Genomic DNA, 24626 nt, shown 5'->3' with positions numbered 1-24626 from the left:
GAGCTAGTTATGAAATTATGAGGATCAACTCAAAGGCCACTTGTCAACCCTGTACAAAAGTATTCTTATCTTTAAAGTATTTTGCATTTACGCATTGTAGTTTGTAATAATTTTTTGTTTTCATCCAAAGTTAAAGTTGTGTCTATATATTTAATTTATGTCATTAAAAAGTTTTAGAAAACTGGTAATGATATACAAATTCTTACATATCAGGTATTACGCGAACACAGAAACAAATGAATAAAGTCTAGTACGGAGCAAACACACACATTTCTGTTTCATTAATAATAATGAAATCCTTTTCTTGGCTTATGACCTTTTGACTTTAAACACTACCCATACAATTAGGCATGCACGCGCTCATAAAGTTCTAGCCGAACTTTAAGGGTGTGGTTGCTTCTATAGTTTTGTTTAGGATACAGATATAAAATGATAATAATACCTCTTGATCCTGCTAAACTTAAAAAGTTGTTGACTATTTTTTTAATAATAATAGGCTCGCAAGTGTGATGCGGGCCTTTTAAGAATTGGTACGCTCTTGTCTTGTAGTACCCTAAGTCAAATTGGTTCGGAAATAATTCAGAGGGCAGCTGGTTCCAAATAGTGATTGTGCGTGGCAATAACTGCTAATAACGCCCAGTTGTTGACTACTGAGCGTATCGTAACTCACGTAAGGCAGTACCGTTTGTCATTATAGACAGAATACAGATAATTTATTAATCTAATTATGTTTAATCCGATTTCTTACCAATAAATTCGTTTCTCACTCGAATCCTATCAGGCAGTCGTGGTGCGGAAATGATGAGACAGTTGATGAACGCGAGCAATGCTGTTTTGTAGTCTATGGTGGCAGCATTTCGTAGTTCATCCACAACTATGCTCAGACGGTATCTATCGCCTTTCAATACCTGGTAATGGATTAAGAATATATTAGACATTTATCTACAAGTGTTTTAACGTAAACTGTGTTGATGTGTTATATTATGTAGTAGCTTATTGCTTATAATTGTTCAGTGTTTAAACTGTGTTAATGAGTCTATATTATGTAGTAGCTTATAGTTGTTCGTTAAAAAGGCTTACATAAGATTTTTAATGTTCCATAAACATGCAATAATGTAATTCTACCTTCATAGTACCTGTGACCTTAGACGAAGTTTTGTACACAAATTTTTATACACGTGTTTGAATTAGAGGTTTAGTTAGACCAATTTCATCGTTTCTGAAGTGTTTTTTTTCACACAAAACAGTAAAGTATAAGATTTGTATGAATATCTACCTTATATCGATCCAACGTGTCAACCGCTCTGGCGTACCCGTCTGCATTATATACGCAAAGAGCAGATAGCAGCTCAAACACCTGCAATGTAATTGTAAGATACATACAGAGATATTTGAAAATATATCATTATTAGTACAGCTTAGGATTTAGTGTTTAATATTAGTTAATACAAGATTTAAAAGAATAAAATAAATCAGTGGCGCTATCTATAGGTCTGAGCCATATCTGCATCTGTTTCATGATCATTTCTCATTCTAATAGGTTGACTTTTTGGGTTGAAGGCAAGTCGGTTTCCTCACGATATAATCCTTCACCATTCGAGCGAATGTTAAATGATAGAAAGTCCATTAGTGTACGGCCGGGGATCAAACCTACGACCTCAGGTATGAGAGTCACGCGCCACTACTCTAATAAAATACATTGATTTTTATTTTTGAAAATATTATGTTATATGAAAACACTTTATAAATAATATAGAAGGAATTCCATTCCATATCATCAATCCTATCTAGAATCCCGATTCGACCCTCAGAACAAATCAAAATGAGGAATAATGCTATCCACCACTGATGGTTCAGTTTTTAGGTAGATAAAGGAGCCGAAAGATACCAGCAATATTCAAAATATAAGATATAATAAATAAATCTACCAATTAGTTTTATATCATTCGTGGCTCGAAACTCGGAACAATTATTGCGCCGTTACTCGAACCCGTAACCTCTTATATGGCTAATTTGTGTACCGCAATGGAATATTAATATCCATAGAACCTACTTGTTTCTTGACGGCGGAAGTTGGAGACGTAAGCGCTGCAGCAAGTTTGCTGGCGTACTCAGCGTGCTCCACGATATAATCCAGGCCTACACGACTCTCCATTGTGACTCTGTAATACATCATTATTGTTAGACTATACCATTCCTTTAAACAGGCGTAAAATTTAAAAAAATGTTGTCTCGTTCATTAATCTTAGTAATGACAAGGACAAAATACATTTATGTTTTTTGCCTGCTAAGCGTTTGTTACTTATATTATAACATATTAATTCAATGGAGTTCGTTACAATTTCAAAAACTTGGCGATTACAAAGAATGACGGACAGATCCTTGCCAGTTCTCCTTCATCCGTAAGGTCTTGATATGGAAACTTGTAGTAAATACAAATTTATATCGTGCATTTTTCTAATATAGATTTTTATAAGTGTATATCGTTACCAGGATGAATGAAAAAATGTATTATATATAACTATATTTGATTTCAGTTAGGGCCAGAAGGACCAGCCCCTATATTACATATTTACTTGGCATAATCTTGAAAAAGTATTGTTTCTATAGGAACGAAACCCCAATCTAATTTTAGCGACGTCTTAATAATAAATATAAATAATTAATCCCAAATCTCGACACTTTCTTACACCATGACATAACCATAATGATTAAAATTGTTGTTCATGACATTGAACAAAAACTGACTGATCATTGCTTATTATTACACAAACATTAACTACGTGCTTTAATGTTCTTCTACATTTAAAATAAAATCTATATATATATATATATATCATTTAGTACAAGTTTGTGCCACAAACTTATAATTTCAAAAACTAACCGAAAGTTCTATGTAGAAGTGATGTATTATTCCATTTTTTTCCCTATATTAAATAACATGAAATCAGACAACTAATTTGCACTAAATGTTCTGTGGAGACAGGCTTAACGGGCCATCATCCAGCATTGCTTAGATAGTATGTGCCTGAAAAATATTTTAGATTCCAGAGGCGTACCCTGTTGTCTGACTGGATCTCGCTGACTAACCTCCGCCAGCAGTCAACAATTCCGCATATAATTTCGCTACTTAGTGGTTTCTTCAATTTTTTGAATTGGATTATTTGAGGCAGCGGAAGACTGAATGTAAAATGATTTTATTTTTTAAATGGTAATTAAATTTGTTAAAAGTTTCGTATATTTTTATTGCGACAATTGTTTTTATTAAATTATCTTTCATACAAGATACATAATAAAGTATTGTACGAAATAAATAAAAAAATGATATTCAACAATATGTTAGCACGTAACTAAATAAATCCTTCAAATACCATCCGAATTTCTCGTAACAATGGTAACATGAGTCAAGTGCCGAGACACACTTCTGTGAATTGTCTGATTATAAATATCTTAATGTTAAGTGAGTATCAATTGTCAACCGCTCAGTGGAACGGTGGATGCTGATCGGTGATTCTTGGAATCATTTGGATGCAATTTGCAAACTAGCGACACTCCGCCGGCTGCATCGACTGTTCATATAAATCTTATAAGGAAATGTTTCGAATGAAATTCTACGTTTGTTTGCATAGACACTGATTTACAATTTACAAGTCAACAGTATTAAGGACTATTTTATTTTGGGAAATTTAGATTATTATATATTATTGAAGATAGATAAAACGTATATGGTACTATTACAATTTTTTAAATCTTTGTTCAATATCTTGTAGAAAAAACGTTCTTTTAGAATTAAAAATCATCATTTTTATTATCATTTTGTTCATCTATTTTGTACTATAGCTTATTATTCGAACGATAAAATTTTACGAGTTGCAGATTCGCAAGCTGTTTGCTATAAATTTATTTTCTTTTGGATTTAAAGTTACTAAAGTCTCACCACCACAGATATGTTAATAAAAAACTATTAATAAATATAGCTGTCGATCTATTTGTATAAAACAGAGGCGCTGAGATTATTCATACAAACGTTTTACGCAGTCGTCACCGGTTTATATTTGTCAAATACAATACATTAGAAGCACTAGCTAATATCAAAAGATTTTAATATTGGTGCCTCTCCAAAATTCCCTGGATGTAGGAAACGCTCGGTCCCGCTTTTAAAAGTGCAACGAACTGACAAAATGGTTCAAAAAGACAGTCTTTTATAGAAGCAAAGTCAAAAGTCTAACAAAGAAAACCTTTGTAAACGAAGGTTGCGATTAACAATACATAGATGCACATATCGATATAACAATATTCTTTGAAGGTTGTCCTTGTAAGCTAATGCTCTCGTGGTGATAAAAAACTGGCTCACAGCTGACACAGACCTTGGTTATGTAACTGACCGGTTCTGACGTGAGCGTACTGTATTTGATTTATGTAAACTAATGTGAATTTCGCGCTTTAAATGTAAGGAACTTGTAGAGTATACGAAGGAAAACTTTTGTCTAATACTAAAAGGACAAAGTGAATTTTAATTCATATGCAGTTTACTATGTAATATATTTAACCTTCATGAATTCAAATTGTAATACTCTGTAATACCATAAATTCCTCGTAACTTGGTCTGTCGTCTCCGTCGCCACGAAAAAAATTATTACAAAAGACCTACCAACAAAAATATGCTTCACTTTAGACACATCACATTGGTATTTATGAAAAAGAATTTCATACGAAATTCATTGCAACAATGTGTAAATGCCGCCAAAAATGGCAAAACGCGCATGCGCTAAAGCTGTCAGCATAAAAATGTTTATGCCATAGAGATCTTATAATAATTAATACAATCATCAATCATAGTTAAAAACTATCATTACTTTGTTTAAGAAGAGTTTTTTTGGATTTTCGTAGTATTATTATTAGTTAATTATTATATATAATAAAATAGTTATTTTCGCAGTTAATTAAATATTTAAGTTAAAATTGATTTAAAATACCAATAAGAACCGTTTAATTAATTACTACTTTATCCTCCTTAGATGGTGGTAAAAATCATTGTTAGAAATATGGCTTGGGAATAGGCATCGAATGATTCATTACGAAGCTGATTATAAAGTATAGTCAATTGGGCCGGGGTGTAACTGTTCTGGGACAGAGAAGCATTGTTCAACACACGTACTGAAAACTAGGGTTGTCTATACATAAAAGGTACAACATACATAAATTGTATTAAAGAAAGATTTCTTAATATTTAGAAGAAGATTTTTTAGTATTAAAGTCTTAATAAACAAACAAATTATGGAATCGTTAAATAGGCATGGCAAGCGTGTCGCAATTAAAAAGCAAACCGGATTTAATCGTTATATTATTATTATTTTTCAATACTTCATAGTCCTAAAATGGATTTATTATCAGTGACAAATTAGTTTTTCTTATTTGTTATCATTTTATCTAATTCCTTAAAATAATTAACGAAACGATCGCATAAATTTACCTCAACAATGTTTTTTGTGTACTGTTATGCCTTTTTTTAAATAAATTATATTTTAGGCTATATAATGCTTTTATATAGTACATCGCGAACCCTACATAAGACCGGAAGTTCGTACTTGTAAGTAAGACGCGCGATGCGTTCCTATTGGCCGGATGTGACCCTTTGGGTAAGTACAACCACACGCTGACGTATTATAGATGGGTAACAATCTTATATTTTCTAAGACATTAGTCATGGTACTGCTGGTTTTTATGTGTATAATAAACACTGAAACAGTTAAAATTTACTTTTTAACATAAGACTTTTATTTCGTAAAAATATTACGAGATATAGAACAGTGTGACACAATTTTTAAGTATTACATTAATAACACATTTCAATATTAAAAGCTTAATAAACCAACCTAAGAGCGTATCAAGTCTTAAAAGGCCTGCAGCGCACTTGCGAGGCTTTTGGCGAAGTGAGTGACCATGGGGTCCATCATTTAACATAAGGTGAGCCTCCTGCCCATATGCCTCCTATTACATAAAAAAAACAAATAGATAAATAGGCAAGGCAACGGTGTTGCAAGTATAAAGCAAACCGTGTTATACTTCATCAAAACGTCTAAAGAGAACTAAACCTTTTGAGTTAAAATACCAGTGTAGTAGTATAAGTGCAAATGCGGTATGTCGGACACACGAACATAATGGCAAAACGTTATAGAACACTAAGACTGTTAATCAACAATACCGTAGTTTAAGCTATTTACTAGTTTTGTAGAAAATTAAGTGAACATAATATTACTTATTAGATTATTCATGTAAAGTTGCACAATTTTTTTATGATTTTAATGGTCAAAATTAAGACTTTTTCTTATCAAAAATATTACCCCTGGTTTATTTTTAAAATGAGAAAGCTTTGATGCGTTCAAAGAAATTGCACCAGCACTCATTACGAAGAGATATCTCATAACTATATAATTATAAAGAATGTTAATACTTGTGCCGACAAGCACAATCAGGAAAACCGACTTCCTACCCGTTTCCTCACCTTGCCGATAGAATTCAAAGTGCTCGTAAAAGGGCAGGACTTGTCCCGGTGACCTGACCAAAACGGGCAAACCTTGCTCAGAGGCCGCCGGGCAAAAATATGTATTAACGGAAGGTGAGATTTTTAACGCTTGCTTTTTCTTATGTAATTACTGCATCGCTTAAGATAATTGTGATATAAACCTAAAGCCGACTAAAAATAAATCTGACAATATTATGTGATTGCAAAATTTTAATATAACTAGATTAATAATGCCAGTGCGGGGGAAAATGTTAATTTATCAACATTACAATAATGTTGATATGTTTTAATTCTAAAATGCTATATATTTTTTGCAAATATTAAATAAGCTATGATACGGACCTGGGACTATTATTATAAGTAGAAGTTCCAATTAAAATTGAAACAATTGAAAAATTGTCGTTAAATTGCAAAACTGTCAAATGAGTAGGAGCTGAATTTTAGGAGAAGATTGCTCTCAAAATTAGACAAATTGTACTTTCCGCCACTGCCAAGATCCGGCTCTTAATATTTTTTTTAATTCGCTCTACAGCCCTGAAACAGTCCATCCGTAGATTTTACTTATTAATTCGAATTCATGTATATTAGTTTTCATTTGACTCACACAAAATGTAAAATCACTCAATTACTATTCTAATATTGTTATTATAAAGTAAAGACCATTATAAAGGACTGACTACGCACTTTAGAGCCTTCTGGCAGTGTGTGTCTATGGAAACATCACATAAACATGACCGTTTGCCCCCTGTTTTATATAAAACATTAGCGCCTACATTGTACATACCCATAACAGAAAGGCACGACAATACTGAACAAAAAAATTAATTGACACAGTATGACAATGTGAATATAGCATATACATTAGACTCGTGATCTTTATGGCTACCATTGTGGCCTTTGATAGACCATTTTATTACCACACAGTATTATTCATGTAAGATTAAAAACTCTAGATTATAAATTTTAATTAGTAGAAAACGCTACACGATGAAGCGCCAGTTACTATATATATGATGAATTAACAACTTTTTAGTTACTTTTGTATTCAAATAAAGATTAATAGATTAAATGATTTGTGGCTTCATATTGTCATTATTAAAATAATTAATTTAATCCAAAATTTATGTATTTTATTATATACTGAGACGAGATTTGCTCAAATGACAGTTTTTATATAAATTCACAGGTTTTGTGTAATTTTTAACGAAAAGAGTTTCAGCGTCTCGCCGATATTTAACTAATATAATAAATACGCGGTTATATTAAGAATTAGTAATGTATAGTACTCGAATAAACATAATAGTTTCAGTTGGTTATATGTGGTATCACAATTTCGTTGGTAGTGCGTGAATAAGTCCACAGGCTTCACGGGACCTCCCACTCACAACCTTGGTCTTTGAACACTTGATTGATCGGAACTTGAAGACATTAGGGTCAGTTTTGAGTACCTATTGTTATATTTTAAAATGAATTGAATAGTACAGATCCCCATATGTACAATGTACATGTCAATAATGATTTTGTTGATACGAAATCCAGCTTTATTGCTTGGAGAAACCCACTTTTAGTAGGATCAACGTTTTTTTAGTGTTTATAATAAGGCATATGAAATTCTGGCACACATTCTAACTATAGACATAACAATCGTAAGTATTTTTAAATCATTAAATTTAAAAAAAAACTTGCCATTGTTATTTTTTTAATCATTACTATATGTAATATTGATGACACGAAGTAAGAAGAAAAAGAACGCCCACCGGAAACCCGGGAAAATAAAATTAAAGACATAGCGGGAAAATATTGGAAAATAGTAGCGAAGATGAGAGACAAATGGTAGAATTTGGTATAAAAACAATAATAACATAAACATAATGTAATCCTTATTATACTACTCGAATATTCGATATTTTAATAAATAATATTATTGTGGCAGAGAGTGGTGTGTAAACGTACTATTGGGCAGGATTTCATTGCTCTTATTATGACACACTGTGCCAGCTCCGAGGTATCTATTCTGAACTAGCTTTGAAATCGATTTTGCAGTGAAGACTCTTGTTTGTATTATGTTTAATTCACTTCAGTTAGATTGTTCTTACAAAAATACATAAGAATCAAACTCAATCCAAAACACATTGACGTATAAAATAAACTCCTTGTGCCTTTTGTACAGACGCTATAATAATAACAGTGAACTATTCCAATGAGTTCCAATTACGTTGCATAAATTTAAAATGCATTTATATCTTAATTTATCTAATATTTATTTTATCTTGACAAACGCAAATGACAAGGAAAACAAAACCAGATCATTAAATCATTTCGATAAAAACCATATATGGCCTCTAGCTACTACTGAGAATCAGCATTCCTGCATCCCATTAGTAGACCTGGCTGGAATATTAACTGGTTTGTTAAGCAGCTGTTTTGTCAACGTTGGCAGAATGTTAGGCGCTAATATTCGTTCTAATGTAGGCCTTTTGTAATTTAAAGCATTACTTCAATCGAGCGATAAATAAACTTCGATTTTTAAAAAATATCACCACTGAAATAATATCATCATTGAGCATTACTTTAGGAGTTTAGGCTAAGCAATTTAAACTAATTTACTATTAAAGATAAGATACGAAAATGTCTACAAACGCTTACTTCTAGTAGTATGAAAGGGAAGACACTTTTCTATTTTTTGCACTTAGCTCTAACGTAAAAAAACGTCAATGGCGCTACAACCTTTATAGGTCTGGGCCTCAGATTTCTGTATCTGTTTCATGATCATAGGCAAGTAGGTGATCAGGCTTTCGTGCCTGACACACGCCGTCGACTTTTTGGGTCTAAGGCAAGCCGGTTTCCTCACGATGTTTTCCTTCACCGTTCGAGCTAATGTTAAATGCGCACATAGAAAGCAAGTGTATTGGTGCACTGCCGGGGATCGATACTACGACCTCAGGGATGAGAGTCGCACGCTGAAGCCACTAGGCCAACACTGCTCCAGCACTTACGTACTCTAATACATATTCCCTACTTCATATAGTTTTTCCCTCTTCAACCTTTGCGCTAGGCCTGTGGTTAGAAGAAATTATTCCCTAGCCATTCGTCTGATGGTGAAGCCTTCGATCGTGAGCTCCACGAACGAAGTTCCACGTTCTTTGCAATTGGTGACGTCATTAAGGTCTCGATGGAAGTAGTCATTACGATCATAGTATATTGTATAGTAGCACTGACTGTTCCCTGAACACTTTTGATATCGTCCAAGAATAATTCAAGGACAATAATGAAACTGAGTATACCTCCTTGGGTTCTACTGATTTGTTATGCAACAAATGTCAAAAACAACTACTACTAGTTCGTTTTGGGCTCATAAACTGGTTGAAATCCTCAATTACATATATTTTTCACTTAATTATATTAACGTAAAGGACTGTCTACCCTATGGCTTATAATTTGTAATGAAGTAATACATACTAGCCTATGATGATTGTCTACTAAGCTGCTTTTTTACCTACAGTGTCTTGACACTGTAATGCCTAGTATAAATCCCACATGTAAGAAACCTATAAAAAATTTAGGAGACGGAGACTTTCCGCTAAGTCTCAACTCTGGAAGCCTCAAAAAGATGATAAAACTTCATTTCGGATTAAAACTATCTTATATAGTAAGCGCATAATATTCTTGTACCATATACCAAAGCATGGAGTTAATTGTAAAAATGTATTTCTCCGCGGAACTAAATACGATTTTCACTGATTATATAAACATTACCAGCCCACAATAGCTAATGCACAGACAGGCATATCGGATAACATTAATGTATCGGGCATTACACTAAGGAAATGCCTTGTTGAAGCGAAAATTGTAATAAAGGCAATTTGTAAGACAAATTACCGAAGATGACTCAAAAATGTTAACTAATCTAAACATTGAATATGTGATTCAGAGGGGTGTCAGCAACTGAAAAGGTTTTTTTAGATTCTCTAGAGTTGTGTCCCATCCATTTTTGTGCACTCCTTAGCATTTATAAAATACTTGCCTATGTACATCATTTTTAAATATAACTAGCGGACCCGACAGACGTTGCCCTGTCTTAACTATGAATCAAATCAATCTAAATCAATTTCAAATTGGAATAAACAACTAAAAATGGTTTTAGTATAATTACGATAAAACATTCTTTGTTTGTTGCATGTGAAAAACATGGATTTTCAAGATTAATGCCATAAACAATTAGCAACTGTAATTATTTTATATGTATCTTATCAATATACTCATTATAACTCCGATCGCAGCATTTGTTTTAAACGATATTCAATTTTACATGTCAATGTTATGTCAAACGCCATAAAAAAGTTTTAATTGCTATCGTAACAAAATTCATGATAACTTTCTATTTTCTAATTTTCCGCGCTATTTTCTCATTTTTTCTTTCATAAGAACCTTCTCCTGACAATAACAAACACAACACAAAATGAATGAGCGAAATCGGTCCAGCCGTTCACGCCGTGACCAAGGGAAATAGGTATTCATTTTTATATATTTGGATGTGTTTAATATTGAAAATTGATTGTTTACTTACAAACTGAAATAGGTATTAGAAAGAAATCACATTTTTCTATTATTTCTATTGTTAAATAAAAAAAACAATTTCCAAATTGCCCCCCTTTACGAATGCTGCGGGGCGTGGCCCCACGTTGAGTAACACTGCTATAGACAGAAGGGCAGTTGTCCCTACTTGACCCGACGACGAAAGCAAAGGCGACGGGACTTGGTGATTCAGAAGTTATTTGTATATAGAGATTTCAAGTTTCTTCTTGATTGATTTCCTTTTCCATTATAGGTATTATTGAGCTTAGGAATTATTGTTGTCAAAGTTTTTTAAAGCTTAGTGTTTCACAGTAGATTTTTTTTAATAATCAATAATTGATAATTATTTATTCATATCGCACAATAAATCTGCTTAACGGCTGTTCACTGAATCATGCGCCGGCGCCACTTAATTATAACGATACTTCATGGTCAAGTGTTTTTGTACTTGCGTAATGTATGTTTGTCTGCGATATGCCAATCTCAATAACTTAAAACTATACAAACTATTAAATCAGCTTTAGATAAGTAAATGTAAAGCATATTCATTATAGTTCTTACAAACAGCCTTTGAGGGGATTTTGAACTAATTACCAATTAGGCCTTTCTATTTTAAACATGAAATGTATTAATTAATCACGTGACTTAATACTTGCAGCACACTTGCGGTGACTTAATCTTCTTTCCAGAGTTCTATCGACATATAATCTGTGGTTCTAAACACACACTGCAAAACATATATTTTTTAAAACATTTTTGTTAGTCTTGTTCTTATCATTAGTTATATTAGATTGAAGATTTGAGCTTTTGGAAGACTTGTTACCTCTCTTATAAATCTCCCAAGCGTCTTGCCTTATTTGATTATAACTATAAAGCTTCTTAAATTAATTTGGTTCGTTATTACGCTCATTAAGATCCATTTGGTGCGCTTATTATAAGATTACATTATAATTAGTTACGTATACGAGTATAAAACATTAAAATAAAAATACACTTTCACAGTATTTCTGTTCTGCCTTTAACTGTTCATACCATAAATTACTCCAAACATCGGGAAACATTTATAATTTTAAATTCAAAATTAAATTAAATCTGTAAACAATACTTTGACCGAAACTCGTTTAAAGTTATCTACACTAATATTATAAAGTGGAAAGATTTGATTCGTTTGCATTGAATTGGCTCAAAAACTAAAGGACTGCTTTGAAAAATTATTTTACCCTTAGAACCCTACATTATCCCTGGTGAAAATAAGCTGCAGAATAATTTAAAAAACGAAGGATACAGCATGAAATACGATACTGTAACAAGATGTTAAAAAGACGAATAAAATTCCTTAATCGCGTATTCTATGGAAACTATTGACAATAGAGTACGTAGACTCAAGTTACGTACTACAGTTTATAGAAGACACAATATCTACAAAAAAACTGCGATACCATGTGTCTAACAAAAAATTTTTTTTTTGTTTAAAAATCTATATCCCGAAAAAGCTTTAGGCTGTAGAACATCGTGCTACCATCGAATTAATGCGGGTACCACAGAGCATAGTGTGACTCTCTTTATCAAATACCGATGTTTTTGACACTTTATTATTCTCTGTATGTATGAACTTTGTAATTAAAATCAGCGTCTACAATCTATGTAGGAAGGGTGACCATTTAAGGAGATAGCTTCCTTATACCGAGTTATGCGCAAATTGCCGTTTAAGTCAAGATATTATTTTTTACTTTACAACAAAAATGGTAGGATCAACTTACATTTATAGCCTTTACAGGATGCGGCGTCTGAAACAAAGAAAATAATATTTGAAATAATGAACGTAATCAGTGCATAACGAATTTCATTTTTGGCATAACTGTAATTGAAATAATATATAGTAATTATAGGCATATATTATATTATATGCATTAAATGTACAAAAGGAAAAATATACAATAGTTTAATATGCTAACATGCGGCCACCGAGAAGACCTCTTCAAACTTTTTCGACCCTATTATATTTTTACGTCAGCACCGAACTTTTGAAAAATGCTAAATGTAAAACGTAGATTGCTGAAAAATCTGGAGTTTTTGAATTCCTTTCATTTTCCGTTGTAAGTCTTTCATATAATTATTGAAAGACAACTTCAAATATCTTGGTTGATAAAGTATTTGTTCTACTCAAGAACTAAACAACATCTGCGCATCGTTTGACTCAGTCCAACTTCTTGTCATAGTAAGTTAAATAAAGCATATATATGCTAGGGAGACTTATAAAAGTATCTTTTAATATGTTGAATCTATTATTTCCGTCTCTTAAATGCTAGTATTAAGGTATATATGTCGCATCCAACTAGCTTAGTTAGCCGTTCAATTAACAGCCTAGCCGTTTAACTATACGGCACCGTTTAACTATACGGCACCGTTTAACTATACGGCACCGTTTAACTATACGACACCGTTTAACTATACGGCACCGTTTAACTATACGGCACCGTTTAACTAGCGGCCTAAAAGATGTTCAGCCAGTTGATTAAACAGCTAGACAAATTACTTGAATCAATGACATTTCATTACTTGCCAAGCAATTTAAAGCTCATTCCACATTTTGCCACTCTCAAAATCGAAACAAAACTCTTCAAACTGTCAATATGGCGTCGGTAAACTACAACCTTGATAGTGCTGTCCAAAGTTTCATGAAAAGGAACGAGTAGAATGAAAGAGTGTAGTAACAACAAGAATGTGAATTTAAGTTAAGAAATTTAATTTTAAAAGAATTATTTTTTATTTCATATGTTTCATCTTTTATATTTATTTTGCTTTGCCAAATAATTGCTCTATCGTACGAATTGCCTAAGCTAATGCTATTGGCTAATGTCAGCCAGTTTATTAAATGTTTTAACAAACGCTACGGCTGAATATCTTTCAGGCCGCTAGTTAAACGGCGCTGTTTAGTTAAAAGGCTAGGCTGTTAATTGAACGGCTAATTAAGCTAGTTGGCTGTGGCATATACACATTATTTAATGCTAGACGTACAATGACAGTTGTGGTAACGATGCGAATAGAACATTCCGGAAGACAGCTAGTTCCATATTATATTAAATATAGTGCTGGTCTTAAGTTTAATGCTGAATTTGTTCTAATTAATACGTACCTACTAAAATATCTAATAAAACTGTTTATTAGATATTTTAGTTTATTACTAGTGTATATATGTGATATGAAATCGTGTATAAAACATAATAACGCATATTATGTTGAAGTACTTATTATCATATGGTTAATTTTATCTCATGGTGCTTATAATTCCACTTCAGACAGAAATCGAAATTATCCTCAGCAAATAATTATCTCGTAAATATTCACGTAAAAATTGGCTTAATTTGACTGTATTTAATGTAATAATAAATTTCTTATACACAATACTCAAATACTACGTTTGTTTATGTTTTCCAATGTGTTTCAAACGCAAAATTTCGTTTCGAACTAAAAATCGATTCCATTCTTTCATGTTTTGCTGTGATGGAAGGAAAGAGGTGAAATGCCTAAGGATAAAATTAGTTTAACGAGTACCTCACGTACAAAAGGTTAGCAGTCCCAAACTTGGTGATAACAATACCTTTCACTTATTGCCTTATCTGTAACTCTATTATCTATTTGGACTAGAATTATACACCGTTCCAACCTTTTTGGAACATTTGTTTCGAAAGTTTTTGTGGCGCCATTTTGAAATTTTTGCTAGAGAAATCTTAGTACTTGTATGAAACATTAATTAATTAATATGATTCAGTTATTTCAATAATTAAATACTACTAATAATTTTTGTCCTAGGTTTTGGCGGGAATGGAACCAAAGACCACAGACAATATCTTTTCTTAACAATGATATGAAGGCGGATAAAACCTTTATAATGTGTGATATCTAAACATATATAGTCAAGGAATGCTCCGATTATCAGGAAATGTTATAATCGAGTCTATTGAACGTTGTTTTTATTGTTGCTTTGGTTAATCATTGAGATTCCTTCTATTACTTTTAATAATCATATGTTTCAAGTTTGGAATTATTACTTAACGAAGAAACCAATATTGTTACGACCAATCAGACTGCGAAAAACCACTGGTGAGAATATAAATTCAGAAGTGTTAGTAAAGAAAGCTAACATATTATTATTATAAGAATAACTTTTATTTGTTGAAAAAAATCACTGTTTAACAAACCTAAAAAGTACACTAAAAACCTAATGTTGAATAGCGTCAAGTAACAAATATTCGTACAATGGTACAATACGGAAATATGTTTGAACAGTTTGACCTCATCACTGGAGGTCATTATTTTGCATATCTTCAATACTATTTGTATCAGAAGACATTTTTCTTGTTAGCCTTTTGCTAAATTGTTATGTAACTATTTATCTAGCATTCTTGTTTATAATTAAAACATTGAAATCGCAACAATCTTAGGTGCTGTTGATTTAGCAACTTATACCTAGATCTAAATAAAAATAAAACTTAATAATTAATTAATTAATTGTATGTAACAAAAAGATTACCAAATTTACCGTATTTATTTTCGATTTTCGACGCAACTCTATTATGGAACGATAAAGAAAACACCTACAGTTGGTTAGGTACAAGAAGTACATAAATAATTGAAAAGAGAACATAAAATAACACGTAACACTAACCATAACTAAAGTAAATAAATATTATATACTTAATATATATATATATACACGATTTTGGTAATTGTAATCACAGTTCTATATTCCATTAAGTTTCTTCTATAATATAAGGCCATGGCGAGCCATGTATTCAAAAAAAATTTAGTACAAAAGTCACAAATACTTCTTGTTAAATCAGCTTAATTTTGCTGTACAATAATGTAACACAGTGTCAGTATGTACAAACAGACATTATGTCCTTTAATAGTTTGCAATCAATAACTAGTGGCTAAGTGTTAAAGCAAATGTGTAAACAATGTAAAGTCCGTGTATACTAGCTAATATGCTATAGAAATCTGTACTGAAACGTCAAAGAAACAGTCGTGTAATTTGACGTTAAAACAGCTTTTGCACTATAGACTTTTAACTTCCAGTAAATCACTTATATAAAAATATGCATACTTAATACCCTCTATGAATACGTTATCCTCTCGATGATACATTGTCCTGTTATTTATGGCGTAAATTAGGATACATAATGATCATACAGATACAGAAATTTGAGGGCCCAGACCTTTAAGGTAGCGCCTCAGATTTCTATATTTGTTTCGTGATTATTAATTTTTTAAACGTTGATCAGCCTTTTGACACCGCCGTCTATATTTTAAGGCATGCCGATTTCCTCGCGATATTTTGTTTAAACGTAGGAAAGAGTGTAACGAATACTCGCACATAAGTAGATAGAAACCCAATTGGTATATAGCCGGTGTTCGAAACTGAATTATCGCTGTGTGTATACTGGCTACATTTTCAAGATTTTTCTCGTATAGTAATGAGCACAGTAAAGCGACGCATTTTCTTCCCCATTCGGTCCAACGAAATGAACCAAATAAAGTACTTACTAAACATAATTGTTTAATATAGCATTAATTTCTGCATAAACTGGAGAGCATGCCTATTGACGCGTTCGTAAGCAAACAGATGTGTTAAAGTGGGTCAAAAACAGCGTCTCAGGGCCACTGTCCTGCGATTTATTTAAAGGATTATTTTCTTTCTTAGCTAGTGTAAAATACGAATATGATGATAAGAAAAACTGATACGAAAAAGTTAAAAGAATGCTTTTGTCCTTTAATTGCTATCGTACAGGTACCGGCAAACATCTTAAACAAATGTCCTTGCCTGCGCAGAAGCGATTTTTAGGTGTCACTGGGAGGGGCGGCGGGAGACACGTGTCGATCGCGTGATTGGTAAGTCAGTTGACGTTTGTGTCCCGCGCTACGCAAACTTTCCCCCACTCCCTTGTTTAATGCCCAAGAAGTTTGCCGGTATCTGTATCATAGGAATTTTTTAGCTAGCTCTCAGACCCTGTGCGCATTCTTGAATATTCCAACAACCTTGGTGTTTTCAAGTGACGATCACAAACTATTACATAAATGATGTTTCATTAAAATGTTTTTTTTTAATACTACATAACCAATATTTCATCACTCCATAGGATAGAACGGGAAATTCATAAATCAGTTATTTTTCAACCAAATGTTGTTATATGTTCAAAAATTTGAAAAACTCAATCTATTTAATATGGGAAAATAAAAATTTAATTTTAGTTCGTGTTTACGAAGCAGTGTGTAATATCTGCAGCTCCTTACTATGTTGTATAATAAAAATATTTATTTATCTAAATAAATATATTCATGACTTACTCGAAATTTTAGTTAAAAGGTCCTATTCACTTTTAAAGGTTTATATTTGAATTACGTTATACAAAAAGAACAATTAGTTACAATGTTGCCTAAACAACCCTTGTGTTGCGTGTAAAATAGTAATTTAGTGCGTACTGCGTATTATAAAAAATTCAGTATCACCTTGTCACGAAGACCTAAAACGTTTTCTTTGTGTAGATTATCTTAATTGGCGCACACGCAAGGTCATTTCCACAACCTTCACTTTAATTTTCCGTAATCGATACACTTTCATCGTAAAACTAAACAAAAAGTAGTATTTTGTTCCTGGGTACCTAACATAATAATTATAAGTTTATAATAATATATAACTTCAATTCGTTGAAAAAGTGTTTTTTTTAAATAATAATTTATGCCTATTTTTTACATAAAATACTTATGTATATGAAAATACTAATACAGAAATGTCAACTTTAACTTAGTTCATCGTTTCTCAAGCAGTCAAGTTTGATTCAAAAAAGGGGTCGTAGTATGTTGAAAAATATTATATATAAACTATATATAGGTAGTAAATTATAATTTTACAGTGACGGGGTCACAAGACTGAATTTATTTAACTTTTTGGCTCCTTCATAGGTCACGACATAAAAGTAGTTGAGAAATGATGGCTTAGTAGTTAAATTATTAGCGTTCTACAGCCTTGATTTGAACTGGCATTTAATTATACGTCGTTCATAAGTCAATGATATTAGATATTCAAAGAAATAATCCGTTAACAAAGAAAGCACTTTACCAAAAAGAATACTTTCAAGATTTAGGCTTTACTTACAATAAAAAAGGTACCTGTAAAAACTTTGAATTATATCATAAAACCCTAAAATTAAGTATTAAACAATTAAAGTTGCTCTTATCAACGAGATATCAGTGTTCATAGATACTGTATCTCGGACAACGAACTCTTATGCAATATTGTGGAAGATATACGCCGTCTAAAACTACAATAGAGCATAAAAATACAGCGTTTAAGGGCTAAAGATAATTAGATACATTCCTGTTTCTGTTTTAGTGAACATTTTTCATAAGGCATGAGATAGAAATCTCAGACATGCCGGCTTCCTAAGCGTATTTACTTTTCCGTTACCCTACGAGTTAATTAAACACATATAAAGAAAATTCCATTGGTAAACTGTCGCAGGCTCTTTGAATGGAGACCACGGCAAAACAAAAGACCTCGCGGCCGCCCATCGACTAAGTGCACTGACGACATCGTCAAGGGGGTTCACTCCCAGTGGACGCAGAGACAACAGTGCAGGAAGTACTGGAAGGTGGAGGAGGTTTACGTCCAGAAATGGACAAAAAATGAGGCTGATGGTGATAATAATGCACAGACGATGCTCACAGCGTCAACGTTGAAGTATCGCAGGTTTAGTTATTAGGGTTAAACCAGACGAAAATTTATATTATTATAAATAATTCATAAATATATATTTTTATTATGTAATTACAGTAATACGGGCGGAACGAGGTTCTATTATCCATATTAACATTTCTGTGTTATGTTTAAGTTATTACGTTCTATTTTATCGTGTAAATTCCGTATTTAATAAGTCGGCAAATAATGGCAAAATACCTCATGAAATATCGTGAGAGATCGGCCTCTGGACCGGTTGGCGAAAGATCACTAGTTCACAAATGTCACTCAATATCAGCGGATAATTATCACGTTTAAAATCAATATTTAGTATGCGCCCACGCACTCTCACCTTGCGTGTTATTCGAATGGACCTTTTTAAATTTCTCTTTGGCAAACAAAAGTGACTTCCGTGACTATTTCTATGAACTAATTTAGGATTTCATTCATATTAGAACACTATATTTAAAATTTATCTTCATTCGTTAATTTTTTGTTCATTAATAAAATGTTTCATTATATTTTCATGTATATATTATATATATCTTACAAACTATAAATCGAATGGAATAGAAGACCACAAGTCGTATGAGATATGATTGAGATTTTAAATTCAAGAAGACACTGTCTAATTATCCTTATCTTGAAGGTGATTTCTTAGTACAATTGTAATTGTACAAATTTAAATGATTAGTTTCTAAATCCAAACAAAGGGGCATCAATGTTCAAGATCCATCGATCTGCCGGAAGGAGATTAAGCATTTTGTCCTCACAAGCCTTTAGAACCACAAGCCGTCTATGGAACACGTTTTAATTGATTCAAGTGTATGAACAAGAGCGGATCCAGACTGGTTCTGGGGTCATGACCGGGGGCTAATTAATATGTACCGAGTTCGTGTTTCAATGAAAAAAAATGTTTAGAAGGAAGTTGATACGTACTCTCAGAAAATGTATACCCCATTTCCTTCTTTTTTTTAAGAACAGGAAGCATGCGGGCATGAGGCTCATACGATGTTAAGTGACACCGCCACAAATGGATATTTTCATTGCCAAATGGCCCGCGAGTGCGTTGCCGGCCTTTTAAAACTAGTTGCAGTTACTATCATATTGTTATATCGATGTAAAAAAAATAATGAATTCTTTATCGCTTTAAGTACCAAATAATGTTTCGAGAATTGTTTAAAGTAAGATCTCAAATTATAAACAAATCTCTGACTAAGCAAAAGCTCTGACTTCGAATTACGAACATGACCTACGTCATAACAAATTTGCACACAATAACAAAAGAGACAAACATACAAATTAGCCGAGACAATAAAGAATAACTTAGTTTTATTTACGCTTGTTTTGGTACAATTTTGGCAAAACAATAAAGGCTTTCCCATACGGATTCGCAATGTTTCAATGTTATAATTTACCAATATTTTTATGCATGTGAAAGATTAAAAGAAAACTTTATAAGAAATTATAAAAAAACATGTACAGTAAAGTTAGAAGGTCCACAAGGATTCAATGTGTAGTAGTAGTTTCTTCTATTTGGCATTGACATTTGATTATACGTTCTCATCGTCATAAATTCTACATAGCTCTTGAGATGTTTCTTAAGATTGTTAGTAATATACGTTAAAGTGTTTGTCGTTTCGGAGAGCAAAACACATTTTAAGTCACAGTGCCAGCGTAGTGAGTCAGTCAGAAAATACAGATAAAACAGAATTTAAATTGGTGGTGGTTAAGGGTTCTATGCTAAGCTGATAAAACTATCAGCAGATTGAACTATTCCGTGTGCCTTTCTCGTGCGAGCTGCTGAGGTGATATTGCTGACTGAATCTGTCTAAACCGACACATTCCTTTTCCTCCAGCCATTAAAAGGACAAAAGATGCATAATCGTTTTTCTATATATTATATAAACAATCGTCTGCTATTATGACGTGTTTAGAAGGCCCTTAAATGTGAATCACCTTTGTTTTATTTATGGTCATAAAATCCGAGCAAACATAATGATGTTTTCAGCATAATCCTTATATAACTCAATAACTCTATAGCTTTATTATACCTTCACTGTTCCAAACTCCAATGAAGCATGGAGCATATTTTATATCTGATTTAAAATGTAATAATCAAACTAAAAACTTTGGGTATATTTAATATAATGTTCCGAGTGAATTCTAAAACTGTTTTCTGAGAATAAAGCATAGGTATCCCTTAACGTAAATATCAAGCAAAGAACAACTATGATACGCATATTTTTTAGTAGGGCATAGAACCATTAATATGTAAGGATATCACATTGAATGATGAGTTACACTCCATTAGTGAACGAGTCACTGAACGGTGACGTGTTTTGTTTAATTGATACCACTCCCAGCTTTCTATTCAATTGATGTTTAAATAGCGAAAACGGGATACAAATGCATTTCTAAAAACGGACTATGGCGATACATTTTATTATTGGTAGATTTTAAAAGTAACTATTACTTAGGTTTCAAGAACAGTAAAGGCTTCAGCGTGCGACTCTCATCACTGAGGTCGTAGGTTCGATCCCCGGCTGTGCACCAATGGACTTCCCTTCGCTCGAACGATGAAGGAAAACATTGTGACGAAACCGGCTAGCCTTAGACCCAAAAAGTCGACGGCGTTAGGCACAAAAAGCTGATCACCTACTTGCCTATAAGATTAACAAATGATCATGAAACAGAAATCTGAGGCACAGACCTAAAAAGGTTATAGTGCCATTGATTTTTTTTATTACTTAGGTTGACAATCTGATTGTGTCCTTTGAATTGATTGATACTTGGCTCCTCGACGTGAAATTTTAGTATATCTAAGTCTCTACTTTTTAAGTAATTCATCAGGTATGAAGTATTAAGTACAATAACAGGATCGTAGCGCTCCACTTAACATGTGTAAAGTGACCATCCCAATGGTAACCCTACACCAGGTCGACGACTTATAAAAGTAACCCATTCATAGTTTTTGTATGTTATACCATGCCATATGACATTTATATATACGTATAGTTAATAGACGCATGTCATGATAGAAATCTTCCAAATTCCTACGTAAATATAACGATTTAGAAACGCTTTACCATGGATTTCAGGTACACAGGCGCTAATGAAAGATTTAAATTGGCGCCTGGTCGATAGTACCGGTGACACCAGAGCTGGTGCTTTTCTTCCCTCTGGCATTGAGCGTTCCTCGCTCAACGAATAAGTATCGCAATACAGCGAGAAAATACTGCCAGCGTTAAAGGTACACTGCCACAAGCTAAATTCATTTGTTTTAATTTTTTATATACACGTTCCTAGAATTTGATCCAATGACCAAAAGTCCTCGAGAAATAAGAACGTTGATTAGCTATCAGTAGTTATGACTTTTATAATTGTACTAGCGGACCCGACAGACGTTGTCCTGTCTTAACTATGAATATTGATTTCGAATTGGTATAATTAATAAATAAAAAATTCAGAAACAAAGTGTTTATTATTCTAATGCTTTATGATACACGGTTACATCAAAAAAGTTAGAATTGTAAAAGCTATGCACTGAAAAAAATTGGTATCGTAACATAAGTTAGGATTGCTTAATATGGTGGTTAAGTATTCTTTATTTTTTTTATTCTTTCATAAAAACCTTCTCCTGACACTAACACAGCAAAAAAAGAATAAGCGAAATCGGTCCAGCCGTTCACGTGTGATGCGTTCCACGGGAAATAGGGATTCATCTTTATATATATAGATAGAGGTTAAAGTTAGGCATCATACACTCGTTTAATTTCACTATTATTATACATAAATTCTAACATCTGTATGACACCTACGTAAATGAAAACTGGCGTTTCTATGAGCTCTCGAAATACTCAAATCGGAAGTGGTACTGAAGTGGCATTGTGATATGTGTTTGTAATGTCAAGGGCCCGATTTGCGTGAAAGTTCGACCTCAATGACCTGCGAACTATTTCTGCTAGACTTTCATATTGTTGCTTATGATTGGAAAAGTTTGCTCGCATTTAATTTTAAAATCGAAATAAACAATGAATCTAACGTAATTTTAAAACCAGCAAGTGTTGATTTATAATCTATAATAATATTTGTACAAAAACCATTCATTTTTTATATAAAATACTAAGATATAAAATTTAAACTAAAATAGAATTAGCTCGTACTTTTAGGTAAAATGTTGAATTTTAAATAAAATTCGCGAAACTTTCTAGCTTGGTTGGTTACGTCAGCGGGTTCGAATTAATCAAACCAAAAAATTATATTAAGTGGTAAACTCGTATCGCCAAAACCGACACACTACAATCTGTGCCTACCATAACTATAGTTTGAAAAACAAACCAACGACCTCCTGGCGCCACTGAGCCACATAGCCATCCTTAATTTAATAATGTATTTATTTATTACGTAATAATAATAATTAAAAATGTATAAATAAAAAATCTAAAAAGTTTGGTTACTGTGACCATGTACTCTTAGTTGATATTGTAAAGACAATAGATCTAAATATATGTATATTATGTTCAAAACAGAAAACAAGAATGCGAAGCGCCGCAGTCTTTGAACAAAAGATATTAGCATTTGTGAAACAGACGTATTTCCATACTTTCGCTTTCAAAATATTTCAAAAGCAGACGATTTAAAATCGACGTTTAAGGCCTTTGCATACGGACTACAAAGCATACATTCTTTGTACAATCACTGTTATAATATAAATATTTTCAAAAGAATAGTCCTTTATTAATGCGGACAAGATGACTATATATTATTTATTATGACATTATAAATAGTTTAAATGTTTTTAGTTCTTTTGATATGGCTGATTGTGCAGTTTTTTTGTAATTTGCAATTTCTAATGCAATTTTTCTTTGCTGTGTTTTTATATTATTAAAATTAAAATTTTACAATGTTTACATATGACTTGATTGCTTTGATTTGTACTATTAGTTTTTATTCATAGTTTCATTGTATATTTATTATATATATATATATATATATATATATATACATATTATTATTATTTATTATATATACATATATATATATATATATATAATATGTCTTATGGAGGTTCGCTTTAACATCACATCTAATTTTATTTATCACAGTGGTTGCCTAGAAGAGATCACTCGAGTATGATAATGCCGCCAGTTGTCCTCCTTTTATTTAATAATTTTAATTGTACTATATTTCTGTATACTTCCAGCGAAGAGTTAATAAATAATAATGTATCAATCTTATGTATATATATATGTACAGGTTCTTAATAAGTGTTTTTTATACTATTGTTTGTAATTATATTTAAATTTTACATTTGTTTATGTCTTTATTTTATAAGTAAACCGGTCGGGTTTCCGACTAAAATACGCTAAGTAAAAAAATAATTTCGATAGGAAGATGCAAAGGCTTGTTTGATGACATATACATAACATTTATGCAGGAAGGCATGGGACGGGAAGGAATTACAAAAGGTTTTTAGAATTATAGACTTTTTTATAACATAGAATATTCATTACATTTTATTTGTTACAGAAGTAAAAAATTTATTATTATAAATATGATGCTTTATTAGATTATACAAAATCCTTGGTACAGCTTTTACACATTAATCTAATTTTAGAACCGTAAAACATTTATGGTAGTAAATCTAGATTCTGTCGTAGCATAGTCAGCTGTTAATAAATATCCTAAATCAATAATTACAATAAAAGAACGCCTACTCGCGAAACCGTGGGAAATGTAAAATTTCGTCAATATTTACAATATAATTGACAAGTCTGTTGTACC

At 32.2% G+C, this 24626-nt stretch overlaps 1 protein-coding gene across 5 annotated transcripts in view; it reads right to left on the bottom strand.

Moving 5' to 3' along the window:
• The window catches only part of LOC123709286 (inverted formin-2), a 71486-nt gene that overhangs the window by 15314 nt on the left and 31546 nt on the right, over positions 1 to 24626 (bottom strand). For 4 of the 5 annotated variants that reach the window (XM_045660491.1, XM_045660488.1, XM_045660487.1 and 1 more), the window contains 4 exons: positions 12862 to 12888; positions 2054 to 2162; positions 1277 to 1357; positions 749 to 908 (listed from right to left, as the gene is read on the bottom strand). In XM_045660491.1, coding sequence (XP_045516447.1) covers positions 749 to 908; positions 1277 to 1357; positions 2054 to 2155 — 343 coding nt within the window. In that variant the 5' untranslated portion in view covers positions 2156 to 2162; positions 12862 to 12888. The remainder of the gene's footprint in view (positions 1 to 748; positions 909 to 1276; positions 1358 to 2053; positions 2163 to 12861; positions 12889 to 24626) is intronic. The other variant, XM_045660493.1, reaches the window with a different exon arrangement.

This window comes from Pieris brassicae, chromosome 5, assembly GCF_905147105.1.
Source record: "Pieris brassicae chromosome 5, ilPieBrab1.1, whole genome shotgun sequence".
NCBI classification, from domain to species: Eukaryota; Metazoa; Arthropoda; class Insecta; order Lepidoptera; family Pieridae; genus Pieris; species Pieris brassicae.
Note: the sequence above shows the minus strand (reverse complement) of the source record. Positions and strands in the feature narration are given on the sequence as shown.